This window comes from Symsagittifera roscoffensis, chromosome 1 (genome assembly GCF_963678635.1).
Source record: "Symsagittifera roscoffensis chromosome 1, txSymRosc1.1, whole genome shotgun sequence".
NCBI classification, from domain to species: domain Eukaryota; kingdom Metazoa; phylum Xenacoelomorpha; order Acoela; family Convolutidae; genus Symsagittifera; species Symsagittifera roscoffensis.
The window spans coordinates 5,581,081-5,606,455 of record NC_087062.1 but is presented as its reverse complement, the minus strand read 5'-3'; the positions used below and the strand labels follow the sequence as shown (position 1 = coordinate 5,606,455).

General features: G+C 37.2%; 1 protein-coding gene across 1 annotated transcript in view; it reads right to left on the bottom strand.

Moving 5' to 3' along the window:
• Nucleotides 1–604: 604 nt before the first annotated feature.
• The window catches only part of LOC134842953 (uncharacterized), a 319,805-nt gene continuing 295,034 nt past the window's right edge, over nucleotides 605–25,375 (bottom strand). Inside the window, exons 2-9 of the mRNA XM_063859530.1 lie at nucleotides 23,210–23,319; nucleotides 20,460–20,821; nucleotides 14,434–14,660; nucleotides 11,396–11,669; nucleotides 10,702–10,964; nucleotides 9,044–9,972; nucleotides 2,629–3,852; nucleotides 605–2,153 (exon numbers count right to left, since the gene is read on the bottom strand). Coding sequence (XP_063715600.1) covers nucleotides 1,048–2,153; nucleotides 2,629–3,852; nucleotides 9,044–9,972; nucleotides 10,702–10,964; nucleotides 11,396–11,669; nucleotides 14,434–14,660; nucleotides 20,460–20,821; nucleotides 23,210–23,291 — 4,467 coding nt within the window. The 5' untranslated portion in view covers nucleotides 23,292–23,319 and the 3' untranslated portion in view covers nucleotides 605–1,047. The remainder of the gene's footprint in view (nucleotides 2,154–2,628; nucleotides 3,853–9,043; nucleotides 9,973–10,701; nucleotides 10,965–11,395; nucleotides 11,670–14,433; nucleotides 14,661–20,459; nucleotides 20,822–23,209; nucleotides 23,320–25,375) is intronic.

The window sequence follows — 25,375 nt, the reverse complement described above, 5'->3', positions numbered from 1 at the left end:
TAGGACAAAAACTATGGAAAACTCCCTTTCATGCAAAATCGTTAAATGTTTCAATTTTTTGATGTCAAATAAACTCCTACCCGATAAAATCGAAACGTACTCTCAAGAACAGCTGTCAAAATTTTTAAAGGTTTTCAAAAGAAATTACATTTTAGACAATGTACAGCTGGTCGACAACTTTTTCTGATTTGTTTACCCGTTGTCGTTACTTAATTGTGATAGTTATCCCGGAGGGTAGCTACTTGTTAGGTTGAAAAGCCTGTTCTAGCTATCCTGATGCAGTGAGTGATTAAGTATGTATTTCTTCACTGTATCGAATAATTGAATTGAATTGAATAACCAAGAGGACATGAAAACCAAAAATTCAAATAATTAACTGGAAAAAAACTTTCGAGAGTCTTTCAAAACTGAAGCCAGTGATTACAAAACAAGACAAGAAACGGCTAAGACAATTAAACGTCTTAACTGCCAAATAATCACGGCTTAGATAATGAAACATAGTCCATTTTTTTCGTAGAGCTAAGAAACGTTTTCAGTGATCAAAAATAAATTTTTTGGCAGATTTCTTCACCGAACTCGAAACTCTGAAGCACTTAAACACGGGTTCAAATGAATATTAAATTAATAATTTGGCAACGTTGTGAACATGCAAATTTATATCTTTAAAAGACTATTTTCGACGACAACTCAAAGAGGAGGAAATATGTCGACAATTAACAATACAAATTCAACTGCATTAACAAACAGGCTAACTACATTGTATAAGATAAACTGTATAAGACTAAAGAGAAGTGAGAGACAGAAAAAAGTGCCAGTCTGACTCATCAAACTTGCCATCTGGTCTGACGTTAAAAAAAGAAAAAATCGAGACATGCATTTTGTTTTCTTGTCAAATTTATAGATGTCTCAAAAAAGGCTAAAAATTACTAATCGATCAAATGAGACGAAATAGAAAGATTTATTGCGGGTAAAATGATCACTTGGTGAGTTTAGTTTTCTCGGAAATCAGCGCGTGGTGAAGAAGTTTATTAATTGTGGAATTCTGTGCTAAAGTGCAAGTCCCGCAGCCTGTTCCTGTCTGCGCCTCTCATTGTCGCAAACATCGCACAGGTACTCCACATCTTCATCGGACGGAAGATCGATTCCTTCGGTCATCAATTCCGCCTTGCATCCATTACAATACACTTCCACTGAGGTCGACCCGGAACCGGTTCCTACTCCACTCGGATCCAGACTGTTATTTTCCCCAACAGATCCGAGGCTATTCGGATGGGAGTGAGTGGCAAGATGTGAGCGGTATAATCTTTTGTCTGCGAAGCTCTTACCACACAAACTGCATGTGAAATGGTCCACAAAATGCATTAATTCAGTGGTGATGTCATTCGCGTCTTCAATGACCCCTGAGTGTCTTAGAATCATGTGCGCATGTAGGGAATTCTGGCCTACAAAAACGCCTCCGCAATGTTTACACTGCATATTACCACTAGTTTTACTCTCTTTTCTATTCGCAGATGCAGACATTGGCGCTTGAGGTTGCGAAGTAGTGTTGTCATTAGCTGTATTACTAGCATTAGATGTCCTGGAGGAATTGTTTCTTCGTCTTTTGTTGTCCGAATGCTCGTTTTGAGAGTAGAAATCGCGGGTTGAGTACAGCGGTTTCACTTCGTCTATAGACATTCCCTTATGGGCTTTCTTGATATGATTTGTCAGATCCCACTTGTAGATGTAGCTTTTATGACAGTAGGGACATTTGAAATTTCTGATCTTCGAGTGCGACATCATATGACGCTTCAGGTTCGACAACGTTGCAAATCGTTTGCCGCAAATCTCACAGGGATCCGGGGTAGGTTGCACGTTTGAAGCCAGAGAACTGTTGGATCCTAACGAAGTGTCCGGAATGATTTCGACTGCTGGCATCGACATTTGGGTTTCTGCCCGTGGACTGCCTGTAGATGTCGACCCAGTGACTGAGAGAGCTGGCGAAGAGGACTGTTGTTCCGATCGGTTCTGGTGCTGTGCGGCGACAGAGGAGTGTTCGTGATTTGAGAGCAGATCCAATCTACAGTCCACTGCACAATGTCTGTCGAGGAGTGATTGGTGCGTGAACACTGAATGACACAATTGACACTCGAGTCGCGCAACCGATTCACTCACTGAAAAACATACACTTCAAAAACCACGAACAAAGTAGACAACACAAGCTTTAAGCACTTAAAGTTAAACGAAAACGTTCCAACGGGTGCGATCTAGAATTCTTTCTCAGAGAAGTGAGAATAGTTTGAAACAAATCGAGCTCTAATAAGTCTATGAAACTAAATTTCGAAACTCTTCAAAAACTAGAACTTCAAAAATTTGAAAGATTTCAGGTTATTGCACCTCATTTCAATCAAACTGGCGTGTACCCACTTTAAGAAAAACTTTAGTTCAACCTAATTGGATGTCCGTTTACGGTATCAAAGGTATGCGAACAATTTCTCATCTAAACCAACCAAGTGAACAATCACCACCCCCCCCCCCCCTAAACTGTTTTCATGGGAGATTGGAAAATGATCACTTAGGCCCCAGAGGCAGTTGGTAAAAAAGGTGCCGAGAAAAAATACTTTTCAGGTTAACAAGTAAGTAACTGACCTGTTTGATTTATGATTTGATTTGAGTTGAGGACTCTCATTGAGGTTTGCGCACTAGTTGCAGAAGGCAGAACATCTGTCGCATGAATCATTTGCCCATTATCGACATTCGAAGGAGTCCCTCGGAACCCCTCAATGGACATACCATCCATTATATTACTACCCATAGAACTACTGTTTAAATTTGCCATAATATTGTTGGTATTAATGTTCAAGGGAGAATTATTATTTCCAGTGCCATTTGACGCTGAGGTGCATTGGATTGAATGTAGCTTAAGTGATTCAGTTTTAACGAACTTCTGAAGGCAATTTGGTTGCGGACAAGTCAACAAGGTAATATGTGTTAGCTTATGTTGCCTAAATAGAAGCCGGCTGTCCAGGCATTGACCACAGATTTTGCACTGCAGAGTTCGAGTCTGGGATACTTCGTCGTCGCTACTTTGACAGCCCTCGTTTTCGCCATCCGAGACCTCTGCGAGAAGCGCCGAACACCGACTAGACTGCACACAGTGTCGTTCGAACTCAACTTTGTCAACAAAGTGTCTAGAACACGCATTACACACGAAGTGGTTGATGAATTGGGAGGCATCGAAGCCATCTTCATCGTTGTATCCGGTGGATCCTTCTCCAATATTCACATTACTTGTATTACTATGTACGCCCATGTGTTTCCGCTCAAAATGCCTATTAAGGTCCCATTTATATTTGTATGTCTTGTTGCATTGCGGGCAGACGTAATTATGATCTTGGCCTTCGGAACCTTCAAGATCCCCTTGGCCATGAGATAACATATGCTTTTCAAACATCCTGATGTCCAAAAACTGTTGCGAACAAACTCCGCATCTGAACGGAATTTGCTCTGCTGCATGATTTCCGCTTTGATGGCTTGTAACTGGCATCGACAAGGCGTTAGCCAGACTGTTGTTCGAATCGGGGAACAATGAAGTTTCATGGTTGGAGAATTGGTCCTCGTTTGTATTTCCAAACAGGTCATTTGAATGTTGTTGCGAATGAGAAGAAACGTGGGATTGGATTGAGAAATCACAGTTCGAGTTTAGGATAGATTGGTGGTTTGAGACACACACATTGACTGATGATTGTGAGGACGAGACGGGAACTGGATCCAGCAGATCACTTGCGTCAAAGTCGAAGTCCAGCGCCTGGTCTGGATCTGATGTCTCCAGAAGCAACTCTGGCGGGTGAGGCGGGATTGTGTCCATGTAATCTTCAAAAGAGCCATTTTGTAATTACCAAAACAAACTACGCTACTTGTGAAATACTTCACCGATTTCATACAATTGTCTCAAAAGACTTTCAAATCAGCGGAAACTGAGAACGCTAAAAAGAAACTACTTCAAAAAAAAGAAGGCACAGTAGAAGACAAGTAGCAAACGAAAGGAAAAAAACGGTAAAAATCAGCTTTAATTAACAGCAAGACAGAAAAATGCACAAAAAACACCAGAAACTTCTAGAAGTGTCAACTCAATAAGAGCTCGAAGAAACCTGAAAAGTGTTCAAAAAAGTAGATGAAATCGAAGAAAAGAATACGTCGAGTTAGGGCTCTTTGAAATTCAAGAAAACTTGTATGATTTGCACTTTTTTCAGATAACGAACATAACTACAGAAAAAAGGATCAATAGGCAATTGCGGTGGAATTTCTGAAATTTTCGAAACATTGATTCGCGCAATGCTCAAATTGGTATGAATTTCAGATACTGTAGTACCCCTAGCTTCAGCTTGGGTTTGCCTTGTTACTATGACTTGAGCGTTTTTGCTATCAGAGTTGGTTGATGCTGTGCAAAAAACACATTTGAAAGGCTCAGCTATGTCAAAGTTATTAGAACTAAAATTTTTGTCGTGACGGGACATGATTCAGTTGAACACGCAATTTTTGGTTCAATCAAATGCTATTTAATAAGTTAAAATCCCGAGAACAATTTTAATGTAAATTGCGAAAATATTGCATGCAAAAATATGGCACAATAGATTAAAATAAGTTTTCGGGCAAATATTCGAACCCCATTTTCATCTAGAATATAACCGGAAAGTCACATCGACGTCAAACATTTAAAAAATGTTGCTGAATAGGTTTTGCGTAAGCTACATATACGAGAAATGACTCAGCTCGGAAGGAAAAATTTTGTTCAACTAGTTGCGTAAAAAATAGTAGCTAATTTGATATGTATAATCAAGGGTAAAAACTCAATTAATAAGAAAAAATATAAACAACAAGAAAAAACAACAACTCAACGACTGTAACAACTCAGACTGTTAATTCGATGAAGTTTAAAAAAACATATTTAGAAATTTTGAATTAAGCAGCAAATTGGAAGGAAGGTTAGCTCCAAATAAATAATGAACATCAGTAGATGTGAATTTGAAATGTGGAGCAACAGCGATGTGATATGTAAGTAGTGTGTAGACATACATACAAACCGTTTTTCAAATCAAATTTACAGCAATTATTGGTTTCATTGAAATTCACATGTGAATTATCTCAACTAAAAGAGATGATTGCTCTAAATACTGCCAACCAATGTAATAAATCGGCCTAAACTTTAAAACTCAGATTTGAAATTTGTTCAGGACTGGCTACAAAATTTATCACGTTTGTAAAGATTTCTTTCGACAACTTAAGCATTGCTACGCTACTATTTGACTTTCTACGAAAACTAGTTTAGTTTTAAGAAGACAGAGACTGAAACATGGGAAGCAAATGTTTCTAGAGATTACGAAAAGAAATGCATTGACATTATTTGTACAACTTCAGATATTTTGCGCAAAATTTTTGTAAAAAACGGATTCTCTACTATTGAAAAGCTTCAGTACATCTATTTTCAGAAAGCGGTTAGATTGTAATACAAAAATCTAAACAGTACGACGCCAAGCTCGGTTTCATAACTACGCGCATATTTTTGCTTTCACGCGTCTGTATTCCACGGACAGATCTTATGCGTATTTTAGAGACTTTTGTCAATGGATTTCACAATCAAATGATTTCCACGCAAAATTCCGAAAAAAAAATTGCAATGGATTCCATTAAATGACGCTGGATTCCACAATTTGTTAAAGAATTCCGCGGTCAATTTATTCTGTTTGTTGCTGGATTCCATTGTATAAACTCTCTATGATGCACTGAGAGTCGATTCGTCGTTCAATTTAATCTTTTGTTGTTGGATTCCACAATTTGTTAAAGAATTCCGCGGTCAATTTATTCTGTTTGTTGCTGGATTCCATTGTATAAACTCTCTATGATGCACTGAGAGTCGATTCGTCGTTCAATTTAATCTTTTGTTGTTGGATTCGACTGTTTCGCCTGCTCTGTTTTGTAACACCGCCTGGTCTGTCTTGTTATTAAGATGGAACTGCCGGTCCCAAGCCCGGGAAAAGAAGGAGGTTGGAAGTCAGGAAGCGCATCCGATCCATAAGGACTTCGCATTTAAATATGCCCTATAAAGGGCACGACTCCAAACAACTTGAGGAAAGTAAGTGGGAATGGGGTGCTAAAAATCTCACGGTATCAACTACTATGACTAATACTAATATGTATAGGACGAAACCCACCATAGACAAAAATTCTTTCCCACTATTATTATGGAACGTTAACACACTTAAGAGATATGCAAGGCTCTAGAAAGAAGAAAGATATCGATGTGCTGTCTCAATTCAAAGGAAGCAGCATAAAAAACTTTGGACATGGCAATCAAAAATTCAAGTGAAAATACTGGTAAGGAAACTCGGAAGGCACATACGGTGTTGCAATAGGCATCAATGGTCGACTTGTTGAAAATTTATTGGAAGTGGTTAAGGTAAATGAACGTGTTATATAAATTGTATAAGGGCAAACTGTGAGTACTATTGTACTTGCTTACGCCCAACAAGCTGGTAGAGAGGGTTTGGGAAAAGATGATTTTTATGACACGCTAGAATATACTATGGTCTCTGTACCTGAGCAAAAAATATTTTCCTGTGCGGTGACCTGAATTGATTTTTTGACGAATGGCGCCCGGAATTTGACTGCGATATCGGCCATTTAATTGCAATTTCTGCTTTGGGACTCAAAACGCAGAAGGCCAGAGACTTCAATCACTGCCCGTCAGAAGATTTAGCCGCCCTAAAGAAGCACGAACTTGCAGAACAAAAGAATGGGGCATAAAAAACACAGAAAAACACTAGATCTTCTACTGTCTTGGATCTAGCGTCTTACAGCTTCTACGCTACTTCGATGGCATTGTTTCACTAGAAGTAATCTGGTTTGAATTCATTGTTCTCCACTAGCTTCTCTGATAATTCTCTGACGTATTTTTTCACGAAGGTCAGAACCTAGTATCACTACGGCCCTATAGCGAAGACGGAATTATCGATTCAATTAAAAGTTCACGAATCCTGTTAAAGAAGCAGGAACTTGCATTCACGGCAGCTCAGAGAAGATAAACCATTGGCCAGCCGTATCCTTATTCCACCACAGTTAGGAACGTTGAAGATTTTGTTCTCGGAACACGGATACACTGATAAAGGCAATCAAAATTAGTGACAAAAGTGCAATAATTTCAACAAAAAAGGTCATTCTCTTAAGAAAATGAACGTATACCTAAAGCCAGAATGCATGAAATCTTTTGGTCGACCTGCGAGGCATTCACGGCAGCTCAAAGATTATCCAATGGTTAGCTTTAAGCCTTTTTCCACAACAGTTAGGAACGTTGAAGATTTTGTTCTCGGAACACGGATACACTAATAAAAGTAATCAAATTTAGTGCCAAAAAAGCATTCATTTCAACAAAAAATGTCATTCTCTTGAGAAATTGAACGTATGCCTAAAACCAAGATGCATGAAATCTTTCAATCGACCTTCGAGGCATTCAGCGCAGCTCAGCGAAGGTGAACCATTGGCCAGCCGTATGACTTATTCCACAGCAGTTAGGAACGTTCAAGATTTTCTTTTCGGAACACGGATACACTGATTAAGGTAATCAAATTTAGTGAAAAAAGTGCATTAATTTCAACAAAAAAGTCATCCTCTTAAGAAATTGAACGTATGCATTAAGCCAGGATACATGAAATCTTTTGGTTGACCTGCGAGGCATCCACAGAAGCTCAGAAGATTATACATTGGTTAGCTTTAAGTCTTTTTCCATAGCAGTTAGGTACATTGAAGATTTACCACAGCTTTTGCCACAAGACTGGTTGAAAGGAGGCTGTGATGTGGTGACCCTTCCAACAAACAAGTTCAGACCCTTCCAACAATCAAAATGAAATGTTTACGACCCATCCAATTGAAACACATAATCCCAAACGGATATATTTTGCTCTCGAAATAACGCAAAATAGTTGACTGAGTCTATATAATATAAACTGAAATTGTTTAAATGTACAAAAAAAAACTCAAAACCAGACATAAATTAAAAAATTTGCGAAACTCAGTTATAGTAAAAACTGTTTACATTGGAACACAAGCCATGCTTTAAAAGGTACCCCAATAAAAACCTACCAGATAAAAAAACGACGTTTAAAAAAACGGAAAATGAAACGAAAGAAATTAGGACGAAAACCACGAACCCGAAAAAAAATTAAGAATTATTTTGCAAAAGTTTAGAACTGAAGCGGGCTTAAACTAATTTCTACTGAAGTGATAGTAGTTTTTTTAAACTTGAAAGATGAAAGATCCTGCAGAAGTGAAGATCCTCCAAAAAAAGTGAAGATTTTGTGGACAAAGTTGTTCACGGGAAAAAATTCTAGTGCACGATTGTAATACCCTTGCTTGTAGCAAGGGCAAAGAAGCACTTGGGAAAAACTTTGAGGATGAAAAGCGAGCGTATAAACTGCTTCAGTTTCCATCAATTTTCGTCATATATCTGCAACTTTATTTGAAGAAAGAATATGTCTCTAATGTGTTTTGGCACGAAGGTCTAAAGCTAGTATAATTACGGTCCTATGGAGGAGACAAAATTGCCGAATTAGTTGAAAGTTAAAATTCAGGAACCCGGTCAAAGAAGCAAGAATTTGCTGTAGAACCAAACAACGGCGCATAAGACCTAAAAAAAACTAGATCTTCTTATGTCTTGGATCAACATCTTGAAGCTTGTACGCTACTTCGTTGGCAGTATTTCACGAGAAGTATTCTGGTTTTAATTCAATAAAAATATAGAGTCAATTTGAGAACGGATGTTATCGGAAGCATTTGGCAACGTTCACTTGCGAGTATAAATTGCGTCGTTGATTGAAATACGAAAAGCACCATTCAGTACGAATAAAGTATACTAAAATGACTAAAAATGAAAGATTCATAGTTTAAATGTATTTGATTTTTGATATGAAATTAGAGACGGATGATATGATTACGTAAGACCAAAGAACTAATTGAGATATGATTTCGTGAAACGATAGAACGCAATCGAATAGCAAATTCTGTTTTCAAATTTCCGTCATCATTACTCTGCGTGATACTTTTGCACTGTTCACGAGTCGCTGTCGTTCCGTAAGTGTTCCTTGCGGGTCAATCATCGTGGACGAAAGAAAATCTGGATTGTTTGATTGTCTGGCTCTTTCAGTATACACTTGTGAACTTGCCACTTTTTGTTCAGGAGACTGATTCTTATATGGGTTGTACGAATGATTGACATTTGATTCGTAGCTCTCTCTCGGATTCACGTGTATTGGCCCATTTCTAGTATGACTAAGATCGTGATTTGCATTGTTTTGTCTGCTGTTAGGTTGGTCCACATGGCGATTACTTTGATGATTCATGACCCGTTGATGCGAGATTCCTCGAGGTGGAGGAGCTACTAAAACCTCTCCCCTTGTCGACGCCTCAGAAACATTACGTAACTGTGATGATATATGGGTCCAGTTTCTGTGGTCCAAGTTGAAGCTATCAGCGCTTCTGTCGTTCGAATCGCCCGACGCTGAGCTAAACGATAGACCAATTTCGTTCACCATACATCTATTTTTATCGTCGCTCGAGTTCACGGTTTTATGTGATCTCGTCCTTGACTCTTGAGAAGTTGACGATGGACTGAAGTCAATCAGGTCCGTTGCGGTTTGGTATCCCATATGGTCTCTGTCACTATATTGGTCGCCGGATCTGGAACTCGACTGATGACTCTCATTATGATTGATATTACTTTGAGATGGACGCGCTGCGTTCAGGGACGTTTGCGAGACGCTCCTCTTTTCCGCAGATCTGTTTCTACGACCTTGATTTTGTGATATTGCGCTACTTGAATCGTTACTCCTGTTATGTCTCTGTGAGCTAATATTGCCCGCTGATGATGAGAATGATTGATTTTGTGATAGAGATTGTGACTGAATTGTCTCTCTGATTCGATGCGACTCCCTTCTCGAATACCTAATCAAAATCTTCCAGTAATATAACGCTTTCAGATTTTTCAAGAAATCATTCACTTAAAAGAACTGTCAATTTAACGCTGACGTTTAATATATATAATATTTGTGATCTAGAATGTCGAAATAAATCAAAACGGAAAAGTTCAAGGCCTTTTATTGAATTTTTTACGAATCCAAATCACGACCAATAGGTCTTCAAAATGGTATCACACTTGACCTCCAGCAAGCCTTCCCTTTGAGACAAGCAAAGCTGCGCCATAGTTCCTTCCCTTCACTTCATGTATTTCTCTTCCCAGTCAATTTGAAGCCATGTGATATAATTTGAATGCATTCATTTCAAAATACCATTTTCTCGAGATTCATCATATTCATTAATGTCCTTTCGGCCGTGATTCGTGATTCTAACACAGAGACGAAGCGGATCTTCGCATCAAATGCGATACAACAAAAATAGCTTTGCAATCTAGCAGACACGAAAGGAAAAGAGTGAAGCTTGTTCGATAGAGAAGTTTGTCTTCCTTTTAACAAAAGAAATGAACTGAACTCCGAAATAGATCAAAATAGGTCAAACCACGAAAAAGCAAATTTGAGCTTGGACAAATTTTAGGACTTCTCCTTTAAAAAAAAACGAAAAAGAAAAGCATCACGAACTATACAAGAGTCTGAACTAAGTTTATCGACTCTTATTAAATATAGTTATAACTATAAAGTAATGAAGAAACAGACTTACCTCTTGCTATGTTTTCTCTGGAACTGGATCTGTCTTCGCGGTCGTGCCTGTGGAACTCTCGCCGACTGTCTCAGCTGAGCTTCCGTCCTTCCACTGAATCTGAACTTAGACTGCATTCGGACCAGACTCTGTCTGTGTTTCTGTTTGCCTCCAAACACCGACCCCCCCTCGCTCCACCCCTTTTCACCTACACTGTCATTCGCACTGTGGAGTCTGTAGAACACGTGGAACTCGACAGCACACTTCCAGACATGTTTACACACCTGCTTACAGTACAACTTTGATAGACGGATCCACAAAATGGACAGATCCCTAATCAAAAAGATGTCCATACTACTTTTTAAATTAATTTTGCTCTCTCGTTCAGAGTTATGAAAGTTTTTTAGTTTAGTTTCGAGGTTCGAAACCAGCAAACTTTTGCAATTCGATTTATTAGGATCTAATGAAATTATAAATCAGATAAATGACCTTTTCATAAAACCTTATCGTAACTTGCAATTTGTTTGAATTGCATAACTTTATTACGAATTGAGTAACAAACTTAAAAAAATAAAAGCTATAGACAAAGTACGCCTCAATTAATTGACGCTGCCTCTTTTAAACGAGCTTAAATTATTAAAATACGCCGCACTTATTTTGAAAATACGTTTATTGTATTTTTTGCTCGCTGCCTGTCTACTATAGCTCTACCCACCTTGCTACTTTGCAGTGTGAACTGGAACACATGCAGCTTCTCACGAGGATCCGACTGCTCCTGCTCTGGCTCTGCGACATGGATGAACAACTGTCGTCTGTCGAAGTGTAGTCTGGTCATGTTCCGCCAGAGGAACAGTCCGATCCTATCTTCTCCGTCGAATATCAGCATTCCGAAGGGTGTCAGTCCCAACTTGTAGAGGTTCCCGTCTTTGCCCAGTACCTCGTGCATCGACACCCCGTACATCTCCAGTTGTTTAGCCTTCTCAATGTATCTAAATTTCAATTTTCGGATAAATTATCAGATTTCAGGCTGGGACGCAAAAATTTATGTCAGAACCAGTATCAGCATAAGCAAGGTTCAGAATATCGTCAGAATAACCAATGCACAAAAAAAACTTATCCGGAATATCAAAACACCAAGACACAAAGCACAGCACACAAAATCTAGTGTAAATTCATTTCTAGCAATCTAACAAATTTTTTTATTATTATTTATCATCATGTTCAAGGAGATCAATTTAATTTGTGAATGTTTGAACAAAAGCGCGAATTTCCCTAAAATTTATAGACATTCGATGTATCTTCATAGTGACATTCGCAAAAACTTTATTTTGCGGGCCATGAAAAAATGTCTCAGCGTTATATTTAAAACCAAATAAATCAGGGGTGGATCTAGGGTTTTTTCGAGGCGGGACCGATTTTCAAAAAACTTTCAAAAATTTTTCCGAACTTTTTTTTGATCAACCAAATTGATTTTCCGAGCTCCAGCAAAGCACTATAAAGACCCTGTTCTGGCCAACGTTTAAGCGCCGATATGGAAACGCTTTTTCAAAATTTGAAAAAAGGACTTTACACTAAACCCTAGTGTTTCCCTGCTTAAGCAGAGGATTAACCGTTTATTTAAAGGAGAAAACAACTACTCGCTTTTTCAATTAAGTCTTTATCTCAGACTTGGCTGGGTAGTTTTCAAAAAAGTGAAAAAGATTCCAAAAATCGATCAAATTTGACTTTTCCCAAATCCATTATTTTTCTTCTTAAGGATAGGAATAGCCTGTGCTTTCCACAACCTGATTTTTAGATTCAAGATTCCCGCACCCTGATTTTTTAGATTGAACCCTTAATTCTAGACTTAGCCAGCAGTTTCGAGAAGTGACGGTAAAGAGAAGTGAAAAAGTTCTTTAAAAACGATAAAACTTATAGGCATTTTTTCGAAGTCCATAGCAGCTTTTTTACAAAGAAAATAGGGGCAAAACAGATCATGCAGGGAAAATCTAAGCCCCATGTTACTTTCATTGAACTATCAAAATCAGAATCAGCAGGCTAATTTTTGAACAAAAAGAATAACTTTCCAAAAAACGGGCAACATTTTAAAATATGGAGATTTATTAGTGCCATACTTTTTTCAAAACGCAGGGCATAGACGCTTGCGCAGGTGAGATGCGCATTACTGTTTTTTTTTCGTTCAAACACTCAATCTCCGATTTGGCAGCGTAATTTTTAAGAAAATCAATAAGTTTTCAAAATTAACCAAAATCTCAAAAAATGGACTTGCTTGAGGCCATAACTTTTTCTACCGAATTTAGGAAATAGCCATTTAAGAAGAAAGATCCCCATAACTTAATCTTTTGATTGAAATTTTTATCTCAGATGTGCATTTAAAATTTGAGAAAATTAAAAACTCTAAGGAAATAGGCCAAAAAAACCCCCTACTGAAACTTTTAAAGGCCCTAGAACGTCAGGTAAAATGAAAAGAGACTACCGAAAGAATAGCACTCGGTTTTTCCATTCGTCTCATTTTTTAAAACTCGGTACAGAATTATAGAAAAATTAAAATTTCTGCGAAAGCAAAAATTTTCCAGGCGTCGCAAAAAAAAGAAACACAACAAATCCCGTACATTTTCATAATCCATGTTTTTTCAAACAGAACCTAACACTAGCCAAAAACGCAGCAAAAACATATGCCATTAAAAACTTTATGCTTAAATAAGCTTAAATATGATAAGATTGAAATATACCAAGTGCCACCAAATGAGCACTTTTATTTGCGACTTAGGTGGAAAAAAATCTTATCACTACATTCATTGACATATAAAAAGCCCAATGTAGGGGATAAGATTTTGTTGGACAAGTTGTTAAAAGATTAAAAACCCAGTTCCCTACTGCAATAATCAACTACCGAGACTAGTATCTTAAAATAGGTAGAAAAACGTTTTTTTTTAGTTGGATCAAAATTCTTTACAGCAAGATTTTTACCCGTTTGTCAGAACTGTAATAAGCAAGGTTAAATTAATAATAAGAAACCAATTATTATCAGCATCAGCACCACCGCACCTGCCATCCTTATCGTCCTACGAGAATAAAAAAAACGCCCTGAAACCCGAGTCCAAAACAAATTTTCTTTTTTGTGTTTCGAGCTGGTAATTATTCCGACCAGGTGATATATTATATAAGCCATTTCAGTCGTTATTCAAGCAAGCGACATTTAAGAACATTTCTTCAGTGTCGAGAAAAGGCAGTTTGAAATTTTTTGTCTAATTCCCAGCGATTAAAGAGAGTGAATAAATCTTTTAGTAAAAATTTTCATTGAAGTAGTAAAAAAACGTCGTTTTACTCAAGGCTAATTACTATAGGATCAGATGCAGCTTCATTTACCTTTTGCTTGGCAACAAAAGTAGTTCTTCAGCAAAAGAAAAACAAACAAAATTTTTTTTATTAAAAAGTTTTTAGTGATAACTTTTTTTTGGATGTTATTCTTTTTCTCGACGACAATTATTATCGATAATGCGTATTTACCTAAAATTCCACGCGTTCGTATATTCCTCTGATCACACCGTGCAAAAAAAACGAAACTAACTTGAAAAAAAAACATTTTTTGTAATTTTTTTGTGAATGAGTTTGGAAAAATCTGTGCTACTTGCACAGCAAACGGCTATATTTATTTGACTTATTTTTGGTTCGTAATTTAACTTCAAATGAATAAAATTTTCTTCCTTAAATTACAGGCTGAATGTTCACTAAAACTACTGCAAAACTGACCTGTTTTCACACTGAGCCGGGTTCAGACCACGCAGAAAAGACCACTCCAGCAGAACTTGACCTTCCATTTCAACTGTCTGCAGTCGCTCGGGTACAAAGCGGAATTCGGACACTGTAATGGCGTCATGCTCCGAGGGGTCGTAATCTCCGAGCTCCGATTGGAGAGTGAGAGCTGCCAGTTGCACTGCAACATCCTCCGGTGCAAGAAGAGAGCCACTAGCCACGTCCTGGAATGACAAGACAGAAAATATCAAAAAAAGAACATACAGATTTAACTAAAAAGAGCAATGTAACCGCTAACTTTTCAAACAAAAAGCATAAGTAAAAATTGCCTAAAACTGGCCGATTGATTGTTCTTTGTAATTAAATTTGTCTGTTCCAATTTTTAGCAATTTATTGCGTATAGCTAATGTCCAATTAATCGCAATATCGGTGGCCCTGAGCTACTTAACCAGTCAGTAAGATGCAATTATTAGGTTAATTAGATTTCAAGACGTGTTTGTGTTGAATTGCGTAAAAATAAGCTTTCTGACGTTAGAATGACTACCCATGTACAAAATAGAAAGATCTGATTTAGCATATAATCTAATTTATTAACCATATCCAATAGACAGTTGGAAAAGTTTCAATGAGTTCAAAGGACTGAAGAAAATAACTGGGTATTCGTAACAAATATATATGGCCTTCAAGCTCTTTGAAATTCTACAGTCACTTAAAATTCAATTCCTTTTGACACAGAGTTGAAGTAAAGCTACTACACAAACATAGCATTGTAAACCACTAAGTCGAAAAAAAAACGAAAAAACCACACCTACATAAATTTTTTAAATTTGTCTGGAATTATGTTTACTGTAATTTTTTTACTCGATTATAATAGGTAAACTCGTGTCGAGCCGAAAACGAAAATGTTGTCAAGGAAAATTCTAAATGCTGTTGTTCTAAATAAAATAAGAAATAATAATAAGCCTAGATCTGGAGATTATAGGCCTCACGCACTAACCACTCAGCCACGGACGCTTCGTAAATCACAAACACTAGCCAAAAAACGGGGAAAAACAGATGCTATATGATTCCCAATGCTACAGATTGTGATTATAGCAAAATGGCCACCAAATAAGTGAACATTTTTAAAGAACACTTTTATTTGCGAGTTAGGTTAGAAAAAACAGAAGGTTCGTAGTAATACACTAACGCGCGCAAGCTCGCTAGCGTAAATATTTCAAAAATTATCTGTGTCCACATCAATTGGTCTGAATATTTTCGGTTTTCACGAAGAATTGGACAAAAATACTGCACAAACTCTCAGCTGTCGATGAAGAGACTTAACTCCCTACATAATTCCTCCACAATTTTTCCTTAATTGTTTGCAAAAAAAAACATGACAAAAATATTTTTTGACACAGGCATGAGGAGCTTCGCATCACCGCGATACAAAAATGAATGACTATGCTTAACAGCATATGAGATGACAAATCCAAAATTAAAAAAAAAATCTTCAAAAAATTGTTCTTTGTATTAACAAAGTTATCAAAATGAAAAAAGTTTCCTGGAAAAAAAATTACCTGCACCATAAGACAGTTCACAACACAGATGCGAAGCAGAGCTTCGCAACACTTGCGTTACCGAAAACGCATTGCGCTACAAAATAGGGAATAAACAAATGAAGTTAAATAAAATTTCTGAAAAAATATGTTGGAAAAAATTACTTGAAATAACTTAACAAACGTTAAAAAATTACAGCTACAAAAACTTCCAACTTGTATTGGATGAAGTTCATAAACACATAAACAGCCCTTAGCCCTTAAAAAAGGAAACTATTTACCGAGCGGCAACAAACTTTGGGTCGAAACCTGTTGAGCCGAAAACAAAAACTGTTGTCATAACAAAATTCATAAAATTTAGAAAAGTTTTTACGACCCATCAAAACTGAAACCCAAACGGATATATTTTGCCCTCGAAATCACGCAAAATAAGTTGAATAAGTCGATATAACATAAACTGTAACTGTTTGAATGATTAAAAGAAAAAGGAAATTAAAAACGAAAAAACAACTCAAAATCAGACATGCTCAATTTACAAAATTGTAAGTTTCAGTTATTGTAAGAACTGTTTGAACTGGAACAAAACTCATGCTTTAAAAATCAATAAAAACCGACCAGAAACTAGGACGAAAACCTTGATTTTGAAAAAAAATTGAAAAAAGTACTTTTGCTTGCATTTTCAAGAAAATGAGCATGTCAGAAGATCCTCAAGAAGTGAAGATCCTCTTGAAGTGGAGATCCCCTGCATCTGAAGTTATTTAAGGGAAAAAGTGGTAGTATCCGATTGCAAAACACTTGCAAAGCTAAAGAAATTTTAAAGTCCTAAAAGGAAACCGAACCTTTCTTCGGCACCTAAGCCGGCAAAAATATCACGCACGAAAGTCTAAATTATTCGAAAATTTTCAGTTTCCACAAAAAAAACAGATGTCAACTGGAGTTCTAAATTTGAGATTTGTCGTCTCGAACATGCGTGTTAACACTGCACCAAATGCACAGAACGCTCCTTGAAGTTACAAAAAAAACTTCCAACAAAGTCGAAGCGGAGCTTCGCGCCACTTGCGATACAACCCAATCATGAAAGCTTAAGTACAAAAAAAAATGAAAGATGTTTAAAAAAATAGGTGAACCAAAATTTTCGTATGTGTCGATGATGGACAACTAGGGACGAGCTAATTCTTTGAAAATTTTTTCTATTTGTAGAACTGATGCTGGACATGCGTGTTTCAAAAATTGGACCTTAGTTGTTTCTACTAAAATAAGTGAGCAGAGTGAAAACTTTGGAGATTTAGGAATTCTCTAAAACACGGTCAATGTTCAAAAACTTGTCTTTCCTAAATCCGTAACTTTTTACTTACATTCATAATTACATACATACACACATACATATACACACATACATACAAACACATACATACGGTCCACCTGTGCTATATGAAAGGGAGGTAAAGCCTATATACATCATCACTCTTTTGAAAGCCAAACAAAATGATTGCCGTCAATTGGGAAATTACTCAAAAAAGCCTATCGCTTACGAGTGAACTGATAGCTTGAAAGTAGCGATTTTACGAGATGCTTTTCAAATGATCCTATTTCCCATTTCATTAAACCCAGAACGCCAAATAATGGCAGCTTCTAGCCAACGGCTGTACAAATTTACCAGCGCAAGCAGACTTTTGATGAGAAAATTACGAAAGCAAAATGAATCTTTGCACGCATCACTTCAGGAGGCAAAAGAAGCTGAGTGTCCTAAGATATCTAGGTTTATCTTGCATTGAAATGAAAACACCATACAGAAAATTCGAGACATACTTGTGTCATGAGGCTACCGGTAACTCACTCTATGCTGAGTATCTCTGCAATTATCTATCTATTTATTTAGTGCAGTGAACTTATCAAGTCTTGTTTGTCAAATAGTTTTGGTGCCAATACAGGTGCGCGAGCCTAGAATGTTTAAATCAGTCTATTCATTCATATTTATTCCACTCTTCAATTCTGGAAATCCTTTATTCAACTCGCGGCAGCAATCGGTGGTTATTTTTCTCACATAATGTTAATTTGTTATTTTCCCGACACCTCTCGCAATGAGAAGGAACTAAAACTTAGGTTGGGTGTTTAAAGAATATGCCAACCAATTTTGACAATGTCAAGAAAATCTTTCAAGAGGTCAAGTGTATTATTTTAATAAAATCCTACTGGTCGTGATCTGGATACAAAAATCAAATTGTTCTCTCTCGGCAGACCAACCAACTTCAATTCTACTAGAACTCCCACGCTATTTGTTACGTTAATTTAATTATAGTTGCCGCTCGTTCTTGAATTTTCCATTTTATTCAATCGACATTTCTAAAAATAATAATAACAGGAAGATTTTTTGATTTTTACAAAGATTTCTCTTTTTGAAATTCCTTGTCAAAAGGTTTCGGTTGGAACAATCTTAGCTACTTGCAGAGCAAACGCCTTTCCTTGTTAAATCAGAGATAAACCAAGGTAACAAGGTAATAGTTAAAAAGAATTTATCTCGCCCCTCGCTAGAATCTATATTACCCACTGGTGCTGCTCAAAAATTGGAAGTCATTACATTCCTCTTACGAAAAGAAAAAAGCAGCCGCTTCTTCACAAAAAATTCGCGCAACCGCTTATTTCGATTGAACTTTTAATCTCAGACTTGATAGGGTAATTTTAAGAAGATTCAAGACGTTTCTAAAAAACTGTCAACGTTCAAAAACTCGACTTTCCTAAATCCGCAACTTTTTTCTGCGAAAAGCAGGCGTGGCCGGTAAAGTAGAGAAGATTTCCAATATCGGTTTGCGCGATTGAACATAATGAACGCTTAAACTGAGAATTGGAACGGTAAGTTTCGAGTAGTCAAACGACTTCCAAATAGCGGTCAAAGTTCCAAAACCTTCACTAGTTAGAGACCATATTTTTTTCCTAAAAACTGTGCATATTAAATTATATACGTAAGCTTTCAACAGCCTGTTGTGACGATGAAAGGTTATCCGATTTGGCAGGACAATTTTCGAGAAAAAGTGAGCGTAGCCGCGTATTCAGAAGAGATTCAACCAACCTAAAAGCTCAATTGAATTTAAAGAAACCAACGCTGCCAAGGCTGGTAGTTCTCGAGAGAAGTCAAAAAATTTCAAAAAATGGTCAAAAAATCAAAATTTTGTTTTTTTCGAGGGCCATATTTTTTGAGTCAAAAAAGTGTGGGTGCAGTCGCGTATTCAAAGGCGCTTGTTACATCCAGTTTTTTGGATTGAACCCAGATCTCAGATATGAGAGTGTATTATCCGGTAAAACTCATTTAATTGAACAAACGCTCAAAAAATTGACTTTACCGAGGAATTTTAAATTATTTTTGTAAAAATTGAGAGTGGCCGCTAATGCAAGGGAGCTTCCCACTACCTGTCATTTCAACTGAACCGACAACCTCAAGTTTAGATGCTTAGTTTTCGAGAAAAAATAAAGAAGATTCAAAAAACGGTAAAAAAAAACAAAAAACCAACTATTCCAATATTTTTATGCGTAAAGCAAGGTTGGGTGTAGCCGTTAATGGAGGGAAGCTTTTCAAGTCCGTTCTACTCATTGAAATTGAAAAAATTTTAGATAGTTTTTGAGAAAGCAAAAAAAAATCAGAAATCAAAAAGATTGGTCAAATAATCCCCCCCAAAGATTTCGAAGGCTGAGACGCAAAAAGAGACCAATGGATACTATAGACATACAATAATGTACTCGGTCTATCTATCGATACCCTTTTCTGAAAATCGATAGAATAATTTTTGAGAAGTGATAAGTTTTTTTGCAAAGAGATAAAATTTTTCAAAGCGTATAAAAAAAACCCAATCCCATACACTTTCATAATACCCGTTTTTATCAAACAGGAATTCCAGGCAAATTCCTAGCAAGATCCTTGAAATTCAAATTAGTAACTGAACAAAACTTATGAAGTGGAAAAAAAGCGGACAATCTTTGAGCAGACACCAGTTGATCCGAAACTGATTTTTGTTTAAAAAAAACTTTCAGAAGTTTCAAGTCTCCATGAAACTATCCTACCTACAGTAAGTAGTAATTACGTAATTGTTACCCCTGTACCAGTCTGTAATCTAGATAATCCCAATATTTGACCAATCTTCCTCAATTAATTTACATAGGAAACTCTGTGGGAATTCCGATGAAGACACCAGATTTTTTTAAAAACCGTTTATCTACAAGGAAGGAAAGACAATCCCCGCCTTACAAGCTGTTGAGATTTTTAGTGAAACACAGTTTCGCTCTGAATAAAACCTGCATGCAATTTGTTCGTCATTCTACTAGTCTCAAATATTGCTTAGGCCTCAAGCAACGAGACAGAATTATGATGAGCATCGAACGACCGTGCCCAGGCCTTCGAGTAAATTTTCACTTAACTTTTAAAAGTATCGGTTTTCATGACCTTGTTAAAGTATCAGGATTCATATACCCGTTTAAAAATCAGTGTTTATGTACCTGTTTAAGTTGCCAGTAGAAGTAGTATTTTGTCAGCTCCTCCCTTACAGTTTGTGGCTGGGAGGGGAAAAACTTGACCCTGAACTGTAAAAAGTAGATCCTCTCTCCACCCTCTTCCTGGGTCTTCGATAACTTCAGTTGTTTCTTCAGTTCCTTTGCCAGATCTATCCAATGCCATACACTTTCTCTGTCTTTAAACTGAAGGCCAAAGAAGTCGATTTCTACCAATTCCAGATTAAAACACACTCTATCCATAGCATCTGCTCCGATTGCCTTCCTGTCCACTTTAAATGTTTGACATTCTCCATCTAGGAGATGGACAGCAAGATTCAGACTGTGCTTTTCATTCTTTAGCAAAGTCCCTAAAAAACAGTATTGGTGCAGTGCAAGACTGCTCAAAACAGAGTTTTTCAAGAATAAACAAAAAAATCAAATGATTTACTTCCGCATATAAACAAAGCGAGGCATCGCGTTAATAAAACAGAAATTATTAATAGAAAGAAACATTATGAGCTATTACGAAATAGCACGTACTCAAACACAAACATAGCACAAACATGAAACTGATTTTTTTAGTTTCCAGGAACTGGTAAAATTAATTACATCAATAAGCGTCTTCGAAACAGCAAAAAACTTGTAAAACTTTTAAGAATTCTGGAAAATAACAAGACTATTACCAAATTAATTAGTGTTTTTCTGAACTTTTTCAAAATCAGAACAGAAAAAACTAACAAAAGTCAAAGAAAAGTAGAAAACTAAATAAACGAAATCAAGGATAGCCGGTTCCTGTGCATGTAGCGCATAATGTTTCGACCATGCGAAAGTATCAAGAAAAAATCTGAAATTCCTAGCATGGATGCCTTCATTATCAATCTATTAACGAACTTTCTCGCAGGAAGGCAACAATATGTGGCAAAAGACAATGAAGGTTCACAAATGAGAACAACCAACAGTGGTGTGACTCAAGGAACGGTGCTAGGGCCCCCATGGTTTAACGCTGCCTACAGTGATCGAGTAGTGGAAGCTGAGCGGTATGTTCCAGTCAAGTTCGCTGATGATAACAACCAATGCGTGGGAGGCAAAAACAACTCAGATCATGCCCAAGCAGTTATTCGACAAATATCTACGTGGTGCAGTATAAACAACTTTGTTTTGAACACGTCGAAGTCGAAAGAAGTTCAAGTCCTATTCTCTCGCTCAGCATCAGTGGCTGACATTACTGGTGTCAAAGTCGAAAAAGAATTGAAAATACTTGGGCTACACATTGATAACAGTTTCTTTCAAACCCCACATTGAAAAAGTTGTCAAAAAATTGTCAACGAATGTATATTTGCTTTTGAAACTCAAACAGTTGGGGTACGACAAGAGTGAGCTGGAACTTTTATACAAAGCTTTGGTGAAACCGCATTTTTTTACGGAGCGTCCGCTTGGGGAGGCTCACCTGCCTATCTTCTGAATAAAATAGATGCAGTACAGAGCAGAGCGACACAAATGGAAATCATACAGACCTTCACTCCGGTCAAAAAGATAATTGCGGATTGTGATCGAAAACTTTATGAGCGTATAGATTCTACACCATCCCATCTTTTGAAAGATATCTTACCTCAGCGTACCTGTTACTCAGTTAAACTCCGTAACCGATTAGTAGCTCAAAACAGAAAGAAAAATACAAGAACTTGTTCCCTGACCGTCTCCTTCGGCAACTCAACGACTGATATATCGCAAAATAGATGTATTTCTATTTTAATTTAAGTTTTTGGTTGTTGTTGTTGTTCTTAGCAAAATCTAAAATTAAGAAAAAATTGAAGCAAAAATTGAAAGCAAGTTTTTTGAGGTTTCATGTTGTTTATCTTAAGGTGCTTAATTTGAATTGCTTAATGACCCATAAGAACCACCAAAAAAAAATAAAATATTGAACAGATTCTAGAACAATTCGTTTTGGAAATTCAGTCTGAAGTTTCCAGCCTGTAAAATCATTACTTTGAAAAACGAAAAAATTCGGAACAGTATTTCTCTAGACAGATATAATTTTAGGAAAAATTGAAAGAACAGTGAAAGGACTCCTCTATGATACCTCGTTTGACCCACTACAGCCTTTTATGAGGTACCTAAACATCGGCGAAAAAAAAAATACCATACGTTATATTTCTTCCCTGCACTTCATTAAATGGTCGGAAAAGGTAATACGAAAACGCCGAAATTGATGTTCTTTCTATGTCAAATGTGCTTGTACTAACTGTCGAAGCTTACATAATTATTTTGCACCTTATTTCTTTCTACAGTGTTTTCATTACTATGCTATAACTTTTACTTTTGTTCTATTTTTGTGTTCTTCCTTTACACGGAGTCGAGTATTTTAATACTACTCCTACTATTAAGGATTCTGTCCGGCTTTTTCCTCTCCACCCCCACCTCACATAAGCATCAAGCCTATGGTATAACGGTGGTTTTACAAGGTTAAACATGGGCACCAAATATGTTTGTCACGGCCTAGTCATGGCAAATTTCTGCCGCATGCAAATTTTTGTAACAATCGGACGATGTGAAATTTTACCAGTAGAAATTTGTAGGTGGGGGAAAGGAAATAAGCCAAAAAAGAAGATTCAAAATTCAGATGCAAATTGGAAAAGAGCCAAAATTCAGATATCAAAATGAAAACAGAATAGGCCTATCTAACAGGCACCAACTGTCATTCTGATCTATGTGAAAAAGGGCAGAGCAAAGTCTTATTCTAAGAAAACAAAACAAACCATGCTGGTCAGATTCTTGCCTCCTGCCGACTTCTCGTGATTTCTGTCGACCAGAAAAACTTTGCCGCAGATACTTTATCATGTGGCGTCGAGTAATTCATTCACAATCTGAAAAATTTATGAAAAGGATCAAACCAAAGATAAAGAGAGTTGCCTACAAAGTGTTTATAGGAATCTGGTGAAAACGTCCAGACAACTTTTAAAACAATTTTCAGCCTGATTTCTGACGCAGAAGATTGCACCATCCAGATAGAAAACCATCAGGATTTCTTGTATGTACATCAGTAAGTTTTCGCTGCGAACCTGTAATTGGAGAGAATAAAGCCTTTTCATAACTAACAACAACAGCAACAACAAAAAACTTTTATTTTTATCGGATAATACATCCAATACATATTTACAAATTTAAGTGACCACTCCTCTTTAAACTCTCGAAGGGAAAGTACAGAGTTGTTTTTCCAATTTAGTCTTCATAACTCCAGCGTTTCTGTGTCGCAGCGTATCCGCGGCATAATCCGTTCTGCGTGGTAGGAGATAATATAGCTGATGGAGATACCCGGTCTCGGTTATTTTGCGCAGCAAGGCCTGGTCAGATTTGCGGATAATTTCGCAAATAGATTCAATTTCGTCAATAATACCAAAAAATTGTGCTTTGTTCTGAACTCGGTCTATTTGATCTCGTAAATATGAATAGGTACCACCCCAAACAGACGCGCGATAAGATAGTCGAGATATCACCAAAGAATTATAAAGTAATTTCAGCTCTTCCGCGTTATAGTTCAGACGTTTGAGGCGCAACAAAAGATATAGACATGGGACTGCGGCTTTGCAGATAGCAGTAATGAGCTCCTTGAACGACAGATTTTCGTCAAAAATGCACCGAGTATCTTTCGCGACGTCACACGTTCAACTCCAGGAATAGTTCTAGGCTATTGACATTTTTAAACGATAACAGAACCTCTTTTATTTTACCGTGATTCAGCGTCAAGTTTTTTGAGTTAAGCTGGACTTCGAGTGCATTAATAACATCACAGGCATAGTCATTTTCACCTATGGGACTTCCGACAATGCGGTGAAACCGTCAGCGAATTTAGTAAGTCTACAACGTCTTTCAGGAATGTCAGTAAGTCTACAACGTCTTTGTTGGCGCACGCCTGTGCGCCAACAAAATACAAAAGAAACATTGTTCAGGGCACCTTGCACAGAATTGATCACTCGACTTCCACTTGGGAGGCCATTGATAAAGGTTTGAGGAAAGCAAAAAATGATTGGGAAGCAAATCAGTTTTCTCCGGCTTTTTATGAAACCATAATGACAGATTCTCTTCTTAAAATCAAGGAAAACCAGGACACGACCACACAAGCAACAACCAATTCAATAAAGCCTGAAAGTATCGAGAAACCAGTTGTCCGGCTCCAGTATCGAGGAAAAGTGTCTGATATTTTCGTGAAAAGGCTGCAAAACTGTGGTATTTCTACGATATTCACGACCCGCAAACTCAGAACCTGTCTTCCCACTTTGAAAACAGATTTCCCTAGATATTTGACGAGTAGGGTGGTTTATGAGATATGTTGTCCAGGATGCAATTCCTGCTATGTTGGACAGATCGTCCGACTCCTGATCACCCGAAAAATTGAACACCTTAGGGACTCTGCCCCGGTGGGTAGTCATCTAAAAGAATGCGGAGCAGACAAGGCTGCAGTTGAGGCGAGAATTTTAGACAGAAGCTTAGACACGAATAAACTTTTGACCTTAGAAGCGCTTTATATTTCGAGGAGAAGACCTGCCCTCAACACAAGCGAGGAATACCGGCTGCGGTACCTCACAGTCAAGTTGTGAGGTTTTTTAAGTCCGTTTGTTTTGGTCACATGACTAACTCGGGTCTTAATTGATGCTATTTTTATATTCTTTTTAATGTTAGTTTTTATACATTTTTTGTAATTTCTTCACATCCATTTCCATTCCGGTTTTACAGGTGCTTTGTTTTTTAGACTGGCTGATGATGACTTTTATGTCGAAAACGCTTCTGGAGTTTATTTTACATTGATCTGCCGTTTTTACCACTCAGTTGTGACTGATATGTCATTTCTACCACTGTTGAAAAGCGGTGGCCCGTTTACTGTCCCTTGCGGAACGCCTTGACTGGTAGTTAGTTCACGAGATAGT